Source organism: Carlito syrichta, unplaced genomic scaffold (genome assembly GCF_000164805.1).
Source record: "Carlito syrichta isolate Samal-C Ts95f unplaced genomic scaffold, Tarsius_syrichta-2.0.1 Scaffold140752, whole genome shotgun sequence".
NCBI lineage: Eukaryota > Metazoa > Chordata > Mammalia > Primates > Tarsiidae > Carlito > Carlito syrichta.
The window spans coordinates 156,586-172,271 of NW_007084848.1; the positions used below are offsets into that span (position 1 = coordinate 156,586).

At 39.4% G+C, this 15,686-nt stretch overlaps 1 protein-coding gene across 1 annotated transcript in view; it reads right to left on the reverse strand.

Annotated features, from left to right (window-relative positions):
* Positions 1 to 440: 440 nt before the first annotated feature.
* The window catches only part of GRPR (gastrin releasing peptide receptor), a 33,365-nt gene continuing 18,119 nt past the window's right edge, over positions 441 to 15,686 (reverse strand). Inside the window, exons 2-3 of the mRNA XM_008049931.2 lie at positions 2,919 to 3,270; positions 441 to 1,309 (exon numbers count right to left, since the gene is read on the reverse strand). Of these exons, the coding sequence (XP_008048122.1) occupies positions 920 to 1,309; positions 2,919 to 3,270 (742 nt within the window). The 3' untranslated portion in view covers positions 441 to 919. The remainder of the gene's footprint in view (positions 1,310 to 2,918; positions 3,271 to 15,686) is intronic.

Sequence of the window (15,686 nt, forward strand, 5' to 3'; positions counted from 1 at the left end):
CTGCCTTTAGGATTTTTTCTTTTGTGCCTACTTTATTTAGGTGAATTATTATGTGTCTAGGAGTTGGTCTTCTCATTTGTTGTCTTGCGGGGGTTCTCTGAATCTCTTGTGTTTGAATTTTTGTATCACTGATTAGATAAGGGAAATTTTCTTGAATGATCTCGTGGAAAGTTTGTTCCGAATATCACATGTTCTCACTCATATAATGGACCTTGAACATCCAATGCAATACTATGAGAAAATGACGGATGGTACTGGGAAACTATGGGGGGGAGGGGGATGGGATTAACAGTAGCAAATATATATCGGGGGATGGGAAAACACTTCTTATCTACAGGGTGCCTGAATGAAACGTCATTGTACACCTAACCCTTAACTGTACCCCACAAAACCATAATAAAAAATACTGATTAATGAAAAAAAAAAAGAGTGTAAATAAAAGTTGTTCCTTGGTTTGTGTATTACAGATATTCCTGAAAAAAATTAGTCAGGTTGTATTTTTAAAGCACTAGCATCTGCTTAAAGAAATGACAAGGTGAAGTCTTTCACAAAGTAAACATTCAGTGTATGCCTTCTCTCCTATATAAATCTAGTTATTCACAAAGTTTCTATGACTTAATTAGCCACAATTATGTATCAGGGCTTGATGTTTAACATAATTTCCTACTTGTTCCCTTTTCTAAAAACAGAGGGAGGTTTGCTCTACATCAGAAGAAACATTCACAAATTGAAATGTTAAACTTAAGACTTGATGGCTTCCTTTGAAACAAGATAGCGATACATTTGGGCACCACCTACATGAGCATTCTGAAGGGTCTTTGAAGGGTACAGAGATAACAACAGATGTAAGAATTCCTGACCAGCCTTAAAGCAAAACCAAGATTTCTTGGGGGGAGGAGGAGCAAAGCCAAGGGTCAGTCTAGACATACCCCTCGTGACAGATGTTTCCATTGATGAGGCTAAAAGTGGCCACGGAGGGGTTGGTACTCTTGAAGGAGGTCATGCAGGTGGTACTTCTACCTGTGCTGTGAGACCGGGTTATGAGGCCAGGCCGGCAACAGAGAAGCTGGGTGTTGAACTGTTTCCTGAAACTCTTGCTCAGCAGGTAGAGGGCAAAGGGGTTCACGCAGGAGTTGGTGAAGGCCAGGAGGCGAGCACAGATGCTGGTGACGAAGTGAAGCATGGAAGTATCCACCTCAGAGTAGTGGTAGGAGCGGTACAGGTAGATGACATGATTGGGGAGCCAGCAGAAGGCGAAGAGGCCCACAAACACCAGCACTGTCTTGGCAAGTCGCTTCCGGGATTCGATCTAAGGAGAGAGTCACATGGAGAGAGACAGAGGGACTCTTAACAAGTGTAAGAGGAAAGCAAGTGTAAGAAGAAAGACTCAGACGAAAAAGGGATGGGGAAAAACAATTAGGAAAATAGATGAGCTCACGAAGCCACAGAAAAACAGTTCAGTGGGAAAGGGCAAAAGAGAATCCGATAAAATGAGAGAAAAGTGACAGAAACAGACAGAAAAAGAAAAATAAAGAGTCAGAAACACAGAGATGAATAAGCCAAGAAGCAGAAATCCACAAAGTAGAATAGAGTTAGAACATGCTGTTGAGAACAGATCTTTAAACAGTTTATTACGTGTTTGAATGGATTGTACAATGAAATTCTAGTAAGTGCCCTCTTTTTCCTCAGGAGAGCGTTGGTGCAATTTATCAGCCATATGACTTCATGTCTTTCTTTGCTTTGTTGTTAATAATTTCTTATTCCCTTTGATACTCAACAAAGCAGCCAGTTTTATTTTTCCTCATTGGCCAGACCAAGATAACTCTCTATTATTATTATTATTTTCTAATCTTAAGTTATTTCTGGACTATACTATACAGGAAGGGTCTTAGACAGAGAGAGACAAACATCTTTTGCTCTTAACTCTCTCTACTACCTCAAGGGGAAACATGTTTCTCATGAAAGAGTTTGGGGATAATGAAAATTTGCTACTGAGAGGCCTTTCAAGTAGAAAGGTGGTTTCACTGAGATTTGCCACTCTTCCCCTGCAATTAAGGAGAAAAATACAAAAATAAGCTTTAAAGGGCAAGGCTTCCAAGTAAGTCAGTTATTCATTTAAATAGGGTGGGGAGTCATTCTACTTTTCCATGTAAATGCCACATGATCTACAGCTGGACTAGAAAGCAAGGAGAACTGGCAAAGGGGAGAAAGCCAGAGCCTTGGTTTCTACCATTCATAACTCAAGGATGAAATTATGGGACCTCTGGGGGATGGGAGAGGGAGTTTAATCATATGGAGACATCCTACATGCTGGGCACTATACACCTTACATATGCTGTCCCTCTTCTAATCCTCTAATAGCATTACAGTATAAGGATTATTAGCCTATTTCATAGATAAGAAAACTGGACTCAGAGAGGGTGAGTACATCATGAAGCCTGGATTTGAGCCCAAATCAATGTGAACCTATCTTAATCAAACTACTTGTTTTTCTTCAATTGGCCTCATTTTCTGGCCCCCTCTGCTTTGTCCCCATGTAGTAACCTTCTTCCTAGCCAATGTGATTGGCATTTTAAAAAGCTACATCGCCTATGTATCTCAATGTTTACCTCTCTTAAAGAAAACAATCCATTTTCAGATATTTCTCAAAAAAAAAACCCCACTCTCCAAATCTTTCAGGTTCTCAATCCCTCCCTAGCTTAGGTTTTTAACAAGAGAATAGGATTATAAAGACCACCTGAATTCCCAGGCTTTGGTGGCTAGAAGTTTCCATTTATCATCTGGCTGCAGATCACTCACCTTCTCTGATTGCAGAATCAAGTGACACGACCACCTAAATACTGTATTTGTCAGTGGGTTCCAAAAGAAATACAAGGGACCAAATCCCCCAAAGAAAGTAATCAACCCTAAGCACCCACCTGCTTCTTGACATGTATATTTCCTTCCACAGGAAGATTGTAAGCACTCTGGATCAGATTTTTGGCAATGAAGTAGTAGTAGACAGAGATGATTGACAGTGGGATGATATAGAAGACCAGAAAGGAAGCCATGGAGTGAATTTTGGGATGTAACTCATTAGAATGTGGGTATGGGGCACAGCTAATGAAGGTCTGGTTGGTGCTTTCCTCGTGGAAGGGGTGGAGATCAGAAAACACAGCCTCTGGGATGGCCAACAGCATGGAGATGACCCAGATCAAGGCAGCTTTGAGGCAGATCTTCATCAGGGCATGAGAGGCCTGGATATCCATTGGCCGGACGATAGCTTTGTACCTAGGGCAGGAAAGAGGGAACCCCATCAGTTGCCTAATTATATTCTGGATGCCAGGGCAGGACTACGGTGAGACAAGTGAGACACCTGGGGTGCAATATTTAAGGAGGGCCTCACTCTCAGGTTCATGAGGATGCTAGGTCTGAGCTCAATGATTCTGACACTCCACTTGCTGCACCCTAATCTGGTCCTGAAGGATGTCTCCTTTCTCCAGAAGTGCCCTTCTGCCCACATTCTCTTTTTTTCTCTCTTAGTTTGGAGCAGAATTTTTTAAAATTTATTTTTCTAAAATTGACAAGTAAAATTGCATATATTTACTGTGCACAACACGATGTTTTGAAATATGTATACATTGTGGAATGACTAGATTGAGCTAATTAGCATATGCATTACCTCACATACGTAAGGTATTTTGTGGTGAGAACATTTAAAATCGACCCTCTTAGTGATTTTCAAGAATACAATATATTGTTGTTAACTACATTCACCATGTTGTACAATTCATACTCTCTATTGATTTTAAGAATACTTAGAAAAACTGAAGCTCCTTTCATTTTACTTCTTAAATCATAAAAATTAATAACAAAGCATGTTACTGCTTAAAGGACACAGGGACAAGAAAGTTGGTTTTTTTTGTGCAAAACTTTCATTTTGAGTATTCAAATACACTTCAGGGAACCTTAAGTCATTGAGCGTTTTAAGTATGCCTCTTCTCTCTTTCAAAAGATGCATAATGCATGGTCCACTAAAAAGATTATATCCAGAAGGATCCCCATAATTGTCAAATTGATCTTTTCCTTGCTTTCTATTCTCAGCCTTATCTTCTCTTAAAGTATTTAGGTCCTTCCTGGTTTGTAAGCTATTTGTGCTCCTGTATTAGATTGAATGCTCTGGGGAGCAGGCACTGAGATGAATGAAGTAAAAAGTACAAAAGTTTTTGGGGGGAGTAATACTTATGAAAAGAAAAAGGGTAGGGAGTAGGACTGGGCAGACCTTAATGGAGACCTGACCAGGTCTGTACAAGCAAGGGTGACTAACCATTCTGGTTTGCCTGGAAATTTCTCAATTTGAGCAATGAAAGTCCTACATTCTGGGAAAATCTTCAGCCCCAGAAAATGGGGCAGCTAGTCACCCTACACCAGTCCACTGGAAAGTTTGAGAGCAAAGATTGCCCAATGGAAGGGTCCTGCTTTGAGTGGAAATGGCCAGGCTCTGTGTAATCACCTTACTTAATCATTGACTGGGGTCACCCCAGAAGTGTGTGATCTCAGTTGCTACCAGGCTCAGCCCCTGGGAGGGAATCACCCAAGAGAGGATGATCACAACTTGAAAGCTGAAGTGGACCCCAAAAAAGCTGCTAGCTTAAGGCTTTAGCTAACCACACGTGCTGCAACTGAGTGAGTCTCTTCTTCAAGGGAGGTCTGAGCAGTACATCTCCATGTGTGCACATTGTCGATAAATGCCTAGCACAGTGGGCCACAAGACTAGGGCACAACTATCTTGTCTCATAATCCACTAGAGGATGGGCTTCAATTGTTCAATTGTACATGAGCTACTATAGTGTAGAAGTTGCTGAGTTGGGACAAACTACATGTGAAGGTACTCATTGCTGAAAATGCTGTGTCCAAACTTGGTTTCACCTATGATATTTCTTTTTTCTTTCTTTCCTTTTTTTTTTTTTTTGAGTCGGAGTTTTCACTCTATCATCCAGGCTGGGGTGCAGTGGCACTCTCACAGCTACTGCAGCCTCGACTTGCTGGATTCAGGTGATCCTTCCTCCTCAGCCTTCCAAGTAGCTGGAACCACAGGCGTGCACCACGATGCCCAGCTAATTTTATTTTATTTTATTTTATTGTGGAGACGAATTCTTGACAAGTTGTCCAGGTTGGTCTCAAACCCATGGACTCAGGCAATCTCTTGCCTCTGCCTCCCAAAGAGCTGGAATTACAGGCATGAGCCACCATGCCACTTGATATTTCTTTATGTCATGGACAGCACACGGGGCAGGGGAGGGGACACTTATTTCTACTTGCTTCTATGTTGATTAGACCTCTATTGAGTTACCACTCTCGGCTGCACCCCAACTCCTCATTCAATTTCCTCCTCCCACTGGGGAAGAAGGAGTGAGTTATTAAGTGGCCAGTTTGGAAAAGAGAACCTGGCATGTATATTGTACTCAGGAAGGTCTATGGTTGTCTAACAGTCCCTTGTCTAGGAGAATGGCATGTCTAAGATAGGAGACAAGAGAGTGTCTGCAAATTCATTATTGCTGTAGACCTAAGACACATTCCCCAAACAGCTCTGTCAGACATAGAAGCAATTATTTTTATTGTTGTCTGTCTGATTTCTTTATCTAGCTCTCTGTTCCCAACTTAGGTCGGGAAGAGAGGGTTATTATTTATTGGACACCACCAAACCCCAACACTCCAGAACAACACTACAGTCCTGTTTTAGTATACCTGGGTTTGCTTTCATTTTAAACAATTACAAACAAACAAAAAAAAAATTGGAAAGTTCTAGCCTCCTCTGATATTGTCTTTATTCATTAGCTATTATAAACATTTTCCTAGCTTAGAATGTTTTCATGAAATTAACATCTTTAGTTAAAGTTATGTGAACATCTTCAGCTAAGATGCATATGACTAAGGATATCTCTAATAAATTTGTTAGAGATAAAAATTTTTTTAGTTTTGAGTCCAAGTCTCACTCTGACACTCAGATAGAAGTGCAGTGGCACAATCATGGCTCACCTTCTGGGCTCAGGTGATCCTTCCACCTCAGCCTCCCAAGTAGCTGGGATTACAGGCCTGTACCACCACACTTGGCTCTTTTTTTATTTTTTGTAGAGATGAGGTGTCACTATGTTGCTTAGGCTGTTCTCAAACTCCTGGGCTCAAGCAATCCTCTTGCCTCAACCTCCCAAAGTGCTGGGATGACAGGTGTGAGCCACTGCATCTGGCTAGAGATAAAATGGTAACTATGATGTTTATCTGCAATTTCTGGCAGATGACAACCATAACTACCATTAACTCTCAGAGTAAAGATGAGTCACTCAGTCAGAAACCAAAATGAATGGCTTACCTCCTTCTCTCTTGAAAATCTTGTGTTCCTAGGTGCAAAATGCCATGGGAGCTAATGAACTGCTATTTCAAATTCATAACTTTTAAAACATTTCTTTTATAGTTTTGCCAGAAAAAATAATTTGAATTTAGGTCTAATTAGGCCTCTAGATTTATGTACCAGTTGTCAGGAAATATGAGGATAGAAGAACCTGCTAAATGATGCTATGAGAATATAATCAGTCAAATTCGGAACTGGAAAATTCTACAAGAATAATGATCCCATTTTTTCTACAAATACATGTCATAGAAAAGCAGGGTGAAGTGACTAAAATGTGTAAGATGTATCAACCAGATGCAATATATGGACTTCTTTTGGATTTTGATAAAAAGATATTTTTGAGACTATTGAAGAAAATCAAATATAAATTGATGATATCAAAGAATTACTTTTAATGTATTGAGTGTGATAATGGAATTATGGTTATGTGTTTCTTAAATGACCTTGTTTATTAAAGATACATGCTGGGTGGCTCCTGTTTAGGAGTGATGGTTGGCTGGACTGGAGTGGACACCTGATCTAAACCAGCTAATGAACTGTCTGGCTGGCTACTAAAGAGTATCTCCTTTGCTAGGGGAGGGAGGGGAGCACATGGCAACACACTGGTTACCTGGTCCACTTTCAGGGGAAGCGAGGACCTGTCAGAAGCCCAAACTTCACCTGTATTCGGCCTACTTATGTAGCAAATCCTCATTTGTACCTCACAACTTTAAAATAAAATAATTTTTTTTAAATTAAAAAAATTGTTTAAAAAACTTCTCTTTTTCTTAAGTATTTAACTTGAAAAATAGAGATAATGTAGTTAATGATAGATGCTGAAAATAAGATATTTTAATGTCAAGGAAAAGATTAAAATAGCCATATTTTAACCACATACAAGATGAATAAGCAGAGTACCTGAATTGAGAGAGAAAAAAAGAATGAGGCAGACATAAGAGGAGAAGCTGCAATGGTGTCATACAGAGAGTATGGCTTCTGAATGTACAAGAGATCTTCTGTTATAATCTTACAATATCCCCTTCCTCTTTTCACTTGAGTTAGTTTGAGTGGCTTCTTCCTTGCCAACAAAAGAGCCTTATCCAGAACAATTAGATATGATGGCCATTTAAAGTTATAAGATTTATTTCCAGGATCATTTTACATATATCATCCCCCATTTGCTGCCCTCTGAAAGCATGAGCTGTCAATTTTCAATTGTACCTGAGAGACAGACTAGTCTATGCCCCGTTCCTAAATTCTTCATTATTTTCCTGCTTCCCTCCTTTCTTCAAGCCCAATCCTCGACCCTCCATTTATCTGAATCCAATCCTTCCAAATTGAAGTATCATCTTGATGATACTTTTGCTGACCAAGATAGGCCTTAATAATTCTCATTTTTTCATCCAATCTGTCTGACCTGTATGAAGATTATCAACTCCTCTCATTTTCTACTTACTCTGTGCTATCTTAAACTGTTTGCTAGCTTTCTGTGAGTATGACTTCTCTATCTGACTTTTTCTTAACTTCCCTGAGGTCAGAAACTTACATCTTCTCTACTTCTTTCTGTATTACTAAAAATGCCCCAGATTCTTTGCTCTGCAAATAACTTATTTCAAAGTAGGGCTCAGCAAATGCTAATTAATTGATGAGTAATATGTAACTTGCAGATGTGTCTGTTATTTCCATCTTCTCACAAATGAGAGAAGATTCACTTTTACACACTAAGTCAGTAAGAATCATTCTTCCATAGACTGACTAATTCACTACTTTGATCATATAGGACTCAAGACAATTGTTTCCCACTTCTGAAAACATCTGTGCTTTATTTTTCTTATGCAAACATTCATTGGAAAAGTCAAAAAATGTTCTCCATGGCAAGATTAATGTGTCAAAGAGATTCTTGGCAAGTAAAAATAGCTGACTTCCATACTCAGGGTTGGAAAATTTTGCCCACAGAAAGGTATGTCTTTAATTCAAATATGGGCAGTTTGTTTATTTTTAAGGATCCAGAATTTCAGCCTGTATTTATTCATACTTACTGAAGTCTGTAGGAATTGTTGAACTATAATATTTTTAAAACTCTATTACAATCCAAATATATACTATGTGGAGAAGACTAAGGTGAAGAAGAAAACTGAGTGAACTAAATGGTCTCTGGGGTAACTGAAATATTGTCTTCATTTCAGTTGAAATCCTACTGAATAAGACTTGACAAAACTATTAAACATCAGCTTTATTTTCTCCTGAGAATATCACCAAGAATCTTTCTGAAGAAATGTGAGGAAATCATTAGCTGGTTTGTAAGATGGCTATTTCACGGAGCAATGGAATCCTCTTTCTCTCCTTGGGCTATTGCTTTGCAAATGGAGAACTTACTGGTCCTTGATACCCTCCCCCCCATTATATTGAAGTCTATAACAGATTTCAGTTATACTTTTATGTTTTCTCCAGGCTAAGTACCTCCAATGCTCCTGTTCACTCCTTAATATAATCTGATTTCCTCTGGGCTCCAACATAGACCTGGAATCAGAGAAATCTGGTTCCTAACTGGTACCAACTAGTTTTATGACCTTGGATGAATTATGGACTTTGCACCTCAGTATTCTCATCCCTGAACAGGAGACAATTTTTTTTTTTTTTTACAAGGAGCGAGTGAAGATATGCTAACAAAAAGCTAGAAAGAACCCTATAGGTATTAGGTATTACATTCTCCATGACTTTAACAGCTGAGGTGCTAGAATGAGTGAACACACAGAACTCAAAACCCACTTCACTGTTTCACTCTTAACCTCAAATTCTGGGGAAGCTATAAAGAGAGGAGTAAGGAGTCACTGTGGTCATTTCAAATGACATTAACAACATCACTGAAGGAAGATTGGGGAGAAGTGGAATAAAGTTGCATCCTGTTAGAGAAGGTAAGAATGAGTCAAAGGGATTCCTCCAGTAGGAATGAATGAAGGAAGGAGAGTAGGAAGATTCTAGAACTTTGGGTGACCTGTTGCACTTTGCACAAATATTAATGTTTGGGGGTCTTTGTATTGATTGTTTACTCTAGCATTCTCCCGGTTTTTGATTCCTTTTCTCATTGCTTTGGTTTGTGCTGTGAGCACCAACTTCTTGGAAAATCACTACTATTCCGGGAGACTGCAGAAACTAAACTGGGGGAAAGAAATGTCTTGGCATTTACTTTTAGCCCAACAGGGAGAGGTAAACAGTTGTGAAGGAGTGGAGCTCCAATTTTCCCCACCAAGGTAGGAAAAAAGAGCAGGGTTATGGGACAGGAGATTATTTCTGTCCCTGCATGGAGGAAACAGATGGCTACATAGATCATGGATCTGAGTGTGTGATCAACAGGACATGAGAGGGTGAAGAGCTTCAGCAAAGAAGCAATTAAAGAAAGAATTCAGCCAGGTGCAATGGCTCATGCCTGTAATCCCAGCACTTTGGGAGTCCTAGGCAGGAGTATCTCTTGAACCCAGGAGTTTAAGATCAGCCTAGGCAATATAGTGAGGCCTCATCTCTATTAAAAAAAAAAAAACTAGGCATAGTGGCTCATGCCTGTAGTCCCAGCTACTCAAGAACCATGATCATGCCACTGCACTCCAGTTTAGATGACCGCAACTCAAAAAATTAAAATTAAAATTAAAACTACTTCCTCAATTTTTCTGCTCTCACACATGGGCTGGAAAGCCCAAGGGACTGAAAGAAAAACAGCAGAATCACTGGGGACATAGAGAGATAGAGGAAGGGATTGGAGGAGAAGACAGAAGGAGGTAGGGGAAAAGAGGAAATGAGAGGGAAGGGGAGAAGACAGAGAGGTGGAAAAGAGAAGAAAGGACCAAAAGTTATATCCCATCTTGCAGCACAACTCTATGTAAATGGACCAGATGTATTCATCTGAATCTTGTCAGGGTACCCTGCTGCCCAAGAGGAAGTGGGAGTAAAAATCATGGGTGGTTGGAGGGGAGTGGGGCACTTAGGGAAGTATACTAACTCATTTTCTTTAAGAATTCTTTAAGAATAGCCAGGACTTTAACCATGAAAATAATAACTACCTTGGTCAAGGATGAACTCACTATGCAAACAACAGGCTTCTCAGACATGTGAGACAATACAGACATGAGCAGCATATGGTTACAGACCCTGGGGGCTTGTGGAGTTGATGCCATTGCAGTGCTTACTTCTCTGTCCAGGTTTGGTGAAAATAATATCTTGAACAAGGACAAGTGTGTATCTGTGTTAAACTTGGAAAAGTTGATGAGCAGGGAGTTGAGTTCAATCTCTCCCCTATTGCAACAGTGTTTAATAATGTCTTCCTTGCCATTTTTTAAAAAGGTGATAAGCAAAATGATCCAAACAGCTGCCCATCAACCTTAAATCCAGGGCAAAGACACCATCCATTGCACTAAATTGGTGTCCCCCTTTATTGGGGTACACCACTCAGTAAAAATAAATTGAATATACAACTGCATCAGATGTATGTTAATGCATAAATTGTATATATGCACTGTACTAATATATTGGGTACAACAATATTAAGTAACTATTGTTCATTTCATCTGATGTGATGATGGTATTAAGTTATGTAGATGTGCACTTGTACTTAGGAAATAGGCGCTGAAATACTTAGAGGTGAAAGATGAGGATATTTGCACCTTACTTTCCAAAAGTCAGTAAAGCAAAACACAACAAACACACACAGAGACAAAGAAAAAAAAGAAATCTGGGAAACGGTAATTGTTGAATATGGGGTGGGTATTATAAGAAAGTTGATAAACAAGTCGAGGAGAAAACATATACTAAAATGTAGACCTTTTAAAAGATAAGCTAACAGTAAAATAAAAATTCTCAAATGGTATGTTACATATTTTATTAACAATGAACCCTTTTGCTATCAGAAAAACTTTATTATAATTATAATGTGATTGAATATGTCATAACCAGTTAGAAATGAGAAATGAGGAAAGTGTCTTCTTTATTATATTCCTATTACTCTTGGGCTTGCAGTTTCAATGTCATCTATAATCTGTGGGGTTTGGATTTTGCTTTATTTTGCTACAGCAGAAATATTTTTAGGCCACTTGCTCATTTGAGGAGGCCAGTTTAATTAAAACTAGATCATGCAGAAACACACATCAGTCGGTCTGCAATGTCACCATAAGTCTAAAGTGCAGAGAAGAGTAAGAGTGAGCCCTCTACATGATGGGGCGCTCACTCCTGTTGCATGAGCTACACAAAATAAGGAATTCTTTGACGGTGAGTCAGTGAGGGGATGAGCCTCAATTTGTATACATATATTACTAATGTTTAATTCATCCTTATATTTAGATAAAAATGAATAGAAATAGAGGCTTCGGTACTTCCCTCCCTACCTGTAAGATCAGGCTCACCTCTCCAGGAGCATATGAACTCCACTTTGGAGTCCATTGTCTCAGTAGACACTTTCTGGAAAATTTGGTTAAGACCTCAGGGGACTTTTCATCCTCATATACATATCCAGCAGTTAGTTCACTGTAACCTGAAACCTAGAGTAAGGTCTGGGCTCTTTTAAATATTCAAAGGCCTCAGAGCCAATAGGGGTCATCTTAACGAGACCTTGACTTTAGAGACCAGATGAAAAATGACATCAGTGAAGGACTGGAAACCACAGGCTGGAATGAGGCTAGGGGAAGAGCTACTGACATTGGGAAGGTATTGATCCTGAGGTAGGAGGAAAGTAAAAGTCTAGGGATAAAATGGAAAGAGAAATGCAATTCTTATTAGATATCTTATGGTACTTCCACATAAGGAGTTGGGCAACTATTGACACTTGAGTCAAAAATGAGTTTCAGCAGGGTGATCCAATTTCAAAGCTCAATGTTAATCCTGTAAGGGAGCCTGTCAGAAAGGGTATACGCAAGATGAAATATTACAGTTGCCAAAAATAACAAAGGAAAGTAGTAACCCAGTTAAATTTCAGTAGGAGTGCAAGCATCCTGGCACAAATTTCTCATAGGCCATTCCTCAAAAATGTTATGGAGGGAGGAACATGCATTTATAACTTAGTCTTTTTCAGCATTTTATGAGCCAACAAGCTTTAAAAACATTTCTAAATCCCATTTGCAAATTGTAGTTAGACATGACCTGCAATTACTCTACTGCATAGCATAGAAGATACACAGAGAATGGGGAAAGAATCACGAAGAGAAAGAAAAATCACCCATGTTCTAGGTGGAAGACGTAATAGACTCTGGATCATAAATTGTCATTTACTCCCAAACAGACCCTGAGGAGAGAATTTAGGAACAAATAATTTATTTGGGAAGGGATGCCAGGAAGCACCTAGATGGAGTGGGGAAGTGAGACAGGGAAGGATTGGAAGCCAATAAAGAGCACCACTGGAGCACGTTTTTGCTGGCGACCCCATGAGAGACCACATTCCAGAATATTTCAGAACTGTGCCACCAAAGGATGAGGAGGTTGGGGTCATCAACTGTTATCTTTGATTGAGAATTGTCCTGTGGAGTTAATTCTGAGGTCCTTCAGTTTGACCCGAATTCCTTTAGCCAGAGATCGTCCTTGGTTAGAAAAGCCCAGGAAGCCGAGGTGTGTAAGTGACCTTCGGGGTGCGCCAGGGGATATGGACATCCACCTCTATATATAACAAAATATACATAGTATATATAAGGGAAAGACGGTCTACTAGAATATCAACTGGTCAAGATTTCCATGACAACCTCTCAGCTCCCTTATGGACATAATGTTTTGCGTACTCTTTTGACTATGGATTCTAATGCATGAATTGTATATATATATATATTTCTTCTGATTCAGTCAGTTTATCAAACATATGTACAGATAAAATGGAATATCAGAGACAGTTTTCTGTTTTTAAGTAGATTTCAAATGATCGAGGATAAAAATAGAATTTCTAAATTATCTTAATAAAATACCTTATTTTTTTTCCATAATAAGAATCATTAAAGCTCAAAAATGCCATCATGGCATATGAATCAAGTGTGTCTGTAAAAATTTAACAGAGTTATATTTAAATAAATGTTTGGGAGAGGTTTTATAAATTATGGAATGGTGGCCCAAAACGGGGAGAGAGAATAAAGACTGAGATCCCTGCACTGTGCTCCCACTTTCATAATTCCCCCTTTTTGTGAAAGCATGTTGTCTCAGTTTCTTTTATTTTTCATTTCTTAACAAAAACGATATGCCTGGCACCGTTCTCAACACTTTCAGGAATTAGTGGAAGCTTTCCCTCCGTCCATCCTTATATAACAATACTATAAGGTAGGTATTACTGGTGTCATCTTTTTTTAACAGATGAAGAAACTAAGTCCACAGAGAAGTTAAATAACTTTCCCAAGGTCACACAGCTAGCAAGTGGTAGAGCTAGGGTTTGTACAGAGGCCATCTGGCTCCTGAGTCCCGGCTTTAAACAAGGAGTTTTTTTTGTTTTGTTTTGTTTTGGTTTTTGTTTGAGACAGGGTCTCACTCTGTTGCCCAGGCTGGAAAGCAGTGGCATGATCGTGGCTCACCATAGCCTCAGTCTCCTGGGCTCAAGCAATTCTTCTGCCTCAACCTCCAGAATAGCTGGGACTACGGGTGTACACCACTATGCCTGGCTACTTGTGTGTGTGTGTGTGTGTGTGTGTGTGTGTGTGTGTGTGTGTGTGTGTAGATACGGTCTAGCTATGTTGCCAAGGTTGTCTCAAAATCATGGGCTCAAGCAATCCTCCCTCCTCGGCCTCCCAAAGTACTGGGATTACAAGCATGAACCACTGCACCCAGCCTAAATCACGAGATTTTAATGCCTCCATTTTCTTCATCTGTAAAACAGAACTAATGATATCAACCTTATTGAGTATAATGAGATGTTAAATGAGGTGTTTCAAAAGCACTTTGAAAAATAGAAAACATTATTTTTAAATTTTTTTTATTTTAAAGATGTGGGGCACAAAATTCAGGATTAGGTACATAAATGATCATCATACAGGTAAAGTTTGGGCCTACCTTTGGTCCCTACTTCGCCTGGTTTGAGATCAGGTACCCTTATTGGTGTTATGTGCTCCCCCCCTCCCCTGGCAATTTCCAGCTACTGCCAATTCCTTTCTTATAGTATTATGATAAATGTTCAGTGTTCACTTATGAGTAAGAATATGTGGTACTCAGTTCTTTGCTTCTGTAATTTTAAACTTCGCTATAAGGCTACAATAATCAAAACAGCCTGGTATTGGTAAATGAACAGGCATATAGACCAATGAAACAGGACAGAGATCCCAGAAGCAAAACCTCAATTTCTCAACCAACTCATCTTTGAAAAACCCTCCACCAACAACCGCTGGGGGGCGGAGAACACATTCAGTAAATGGTTCTGGGAAACCTGGCTGACCACATGCACAAGATTAAAACAAGACCCATACCTATCACCACACACGAAAGTCATCTAAATGGATCAACGGTCTAAACGTAAAACCTCAAACTATAAGAATCTTAGAAAGCATTATTATTATTATTATTTAAAAGTAGGAGTTTGTTAAGAAGCCAGAAAAGCTCCCACAACAGAAGGGGATCTGAAAGAGGGTAGCTCAGAAAGCATTATTTAAATAAAAAGTTATTGTTGCATTTTGTGGAAAGGAAAGACAGTCCGCTAGAATGTCAACTGGTCAAGATTTCCAGGACAGTCTCTCAGCTCCCTTATGGACATAAACCACAGTCGTGCTAATGGTACATGTACTCTTTTGACTAGGGATTCTAACATTTCATTAAAAAGTCAACACATATTGTTTAATTTCATCATTACAAAAATTACAGCAGCAGTCCTATGCCAAATTAAAAGTATTTACTCTTCTCCCTATTTTAAAGATCAGGAAACTGAGGCTTATAGAGTGACTTGCCAAGTCACATAGCTGACAACTGGAAGAAGTAGGGCTTAACTCAAACTATGAGTAGTGCTCTACTAAATGTGACCCACAACCCCAAAAAATGATAAAGAAAACAAACAAAAGAAAAAGAAAGAAAGACAGAAGTTATTGTTTAATGGGTCTAGAGCCTCAGTTTAAAAAGATGAAAGAAGTTCTGAAAATGGGTGGGGGGTGATAGTTGCACAACCTTGTGAATATACTTAATGCCATTAAACTATATGCTTTAAAATGGTTAAAATGAAAAATTTTGTGGCCGGGCTCAGTGGCTCAGCCTGTAATCCCAGCACTTTGGAAGGCTGAGGTAAGTGAATTGCCTGAGCCCGAGGGTTCGAGACCCGCCTGAGCAACTTGGCGAGACCTCATCTCTACAATAAATCAAAAAATTAGCCGGGCATGGTAGCACATGC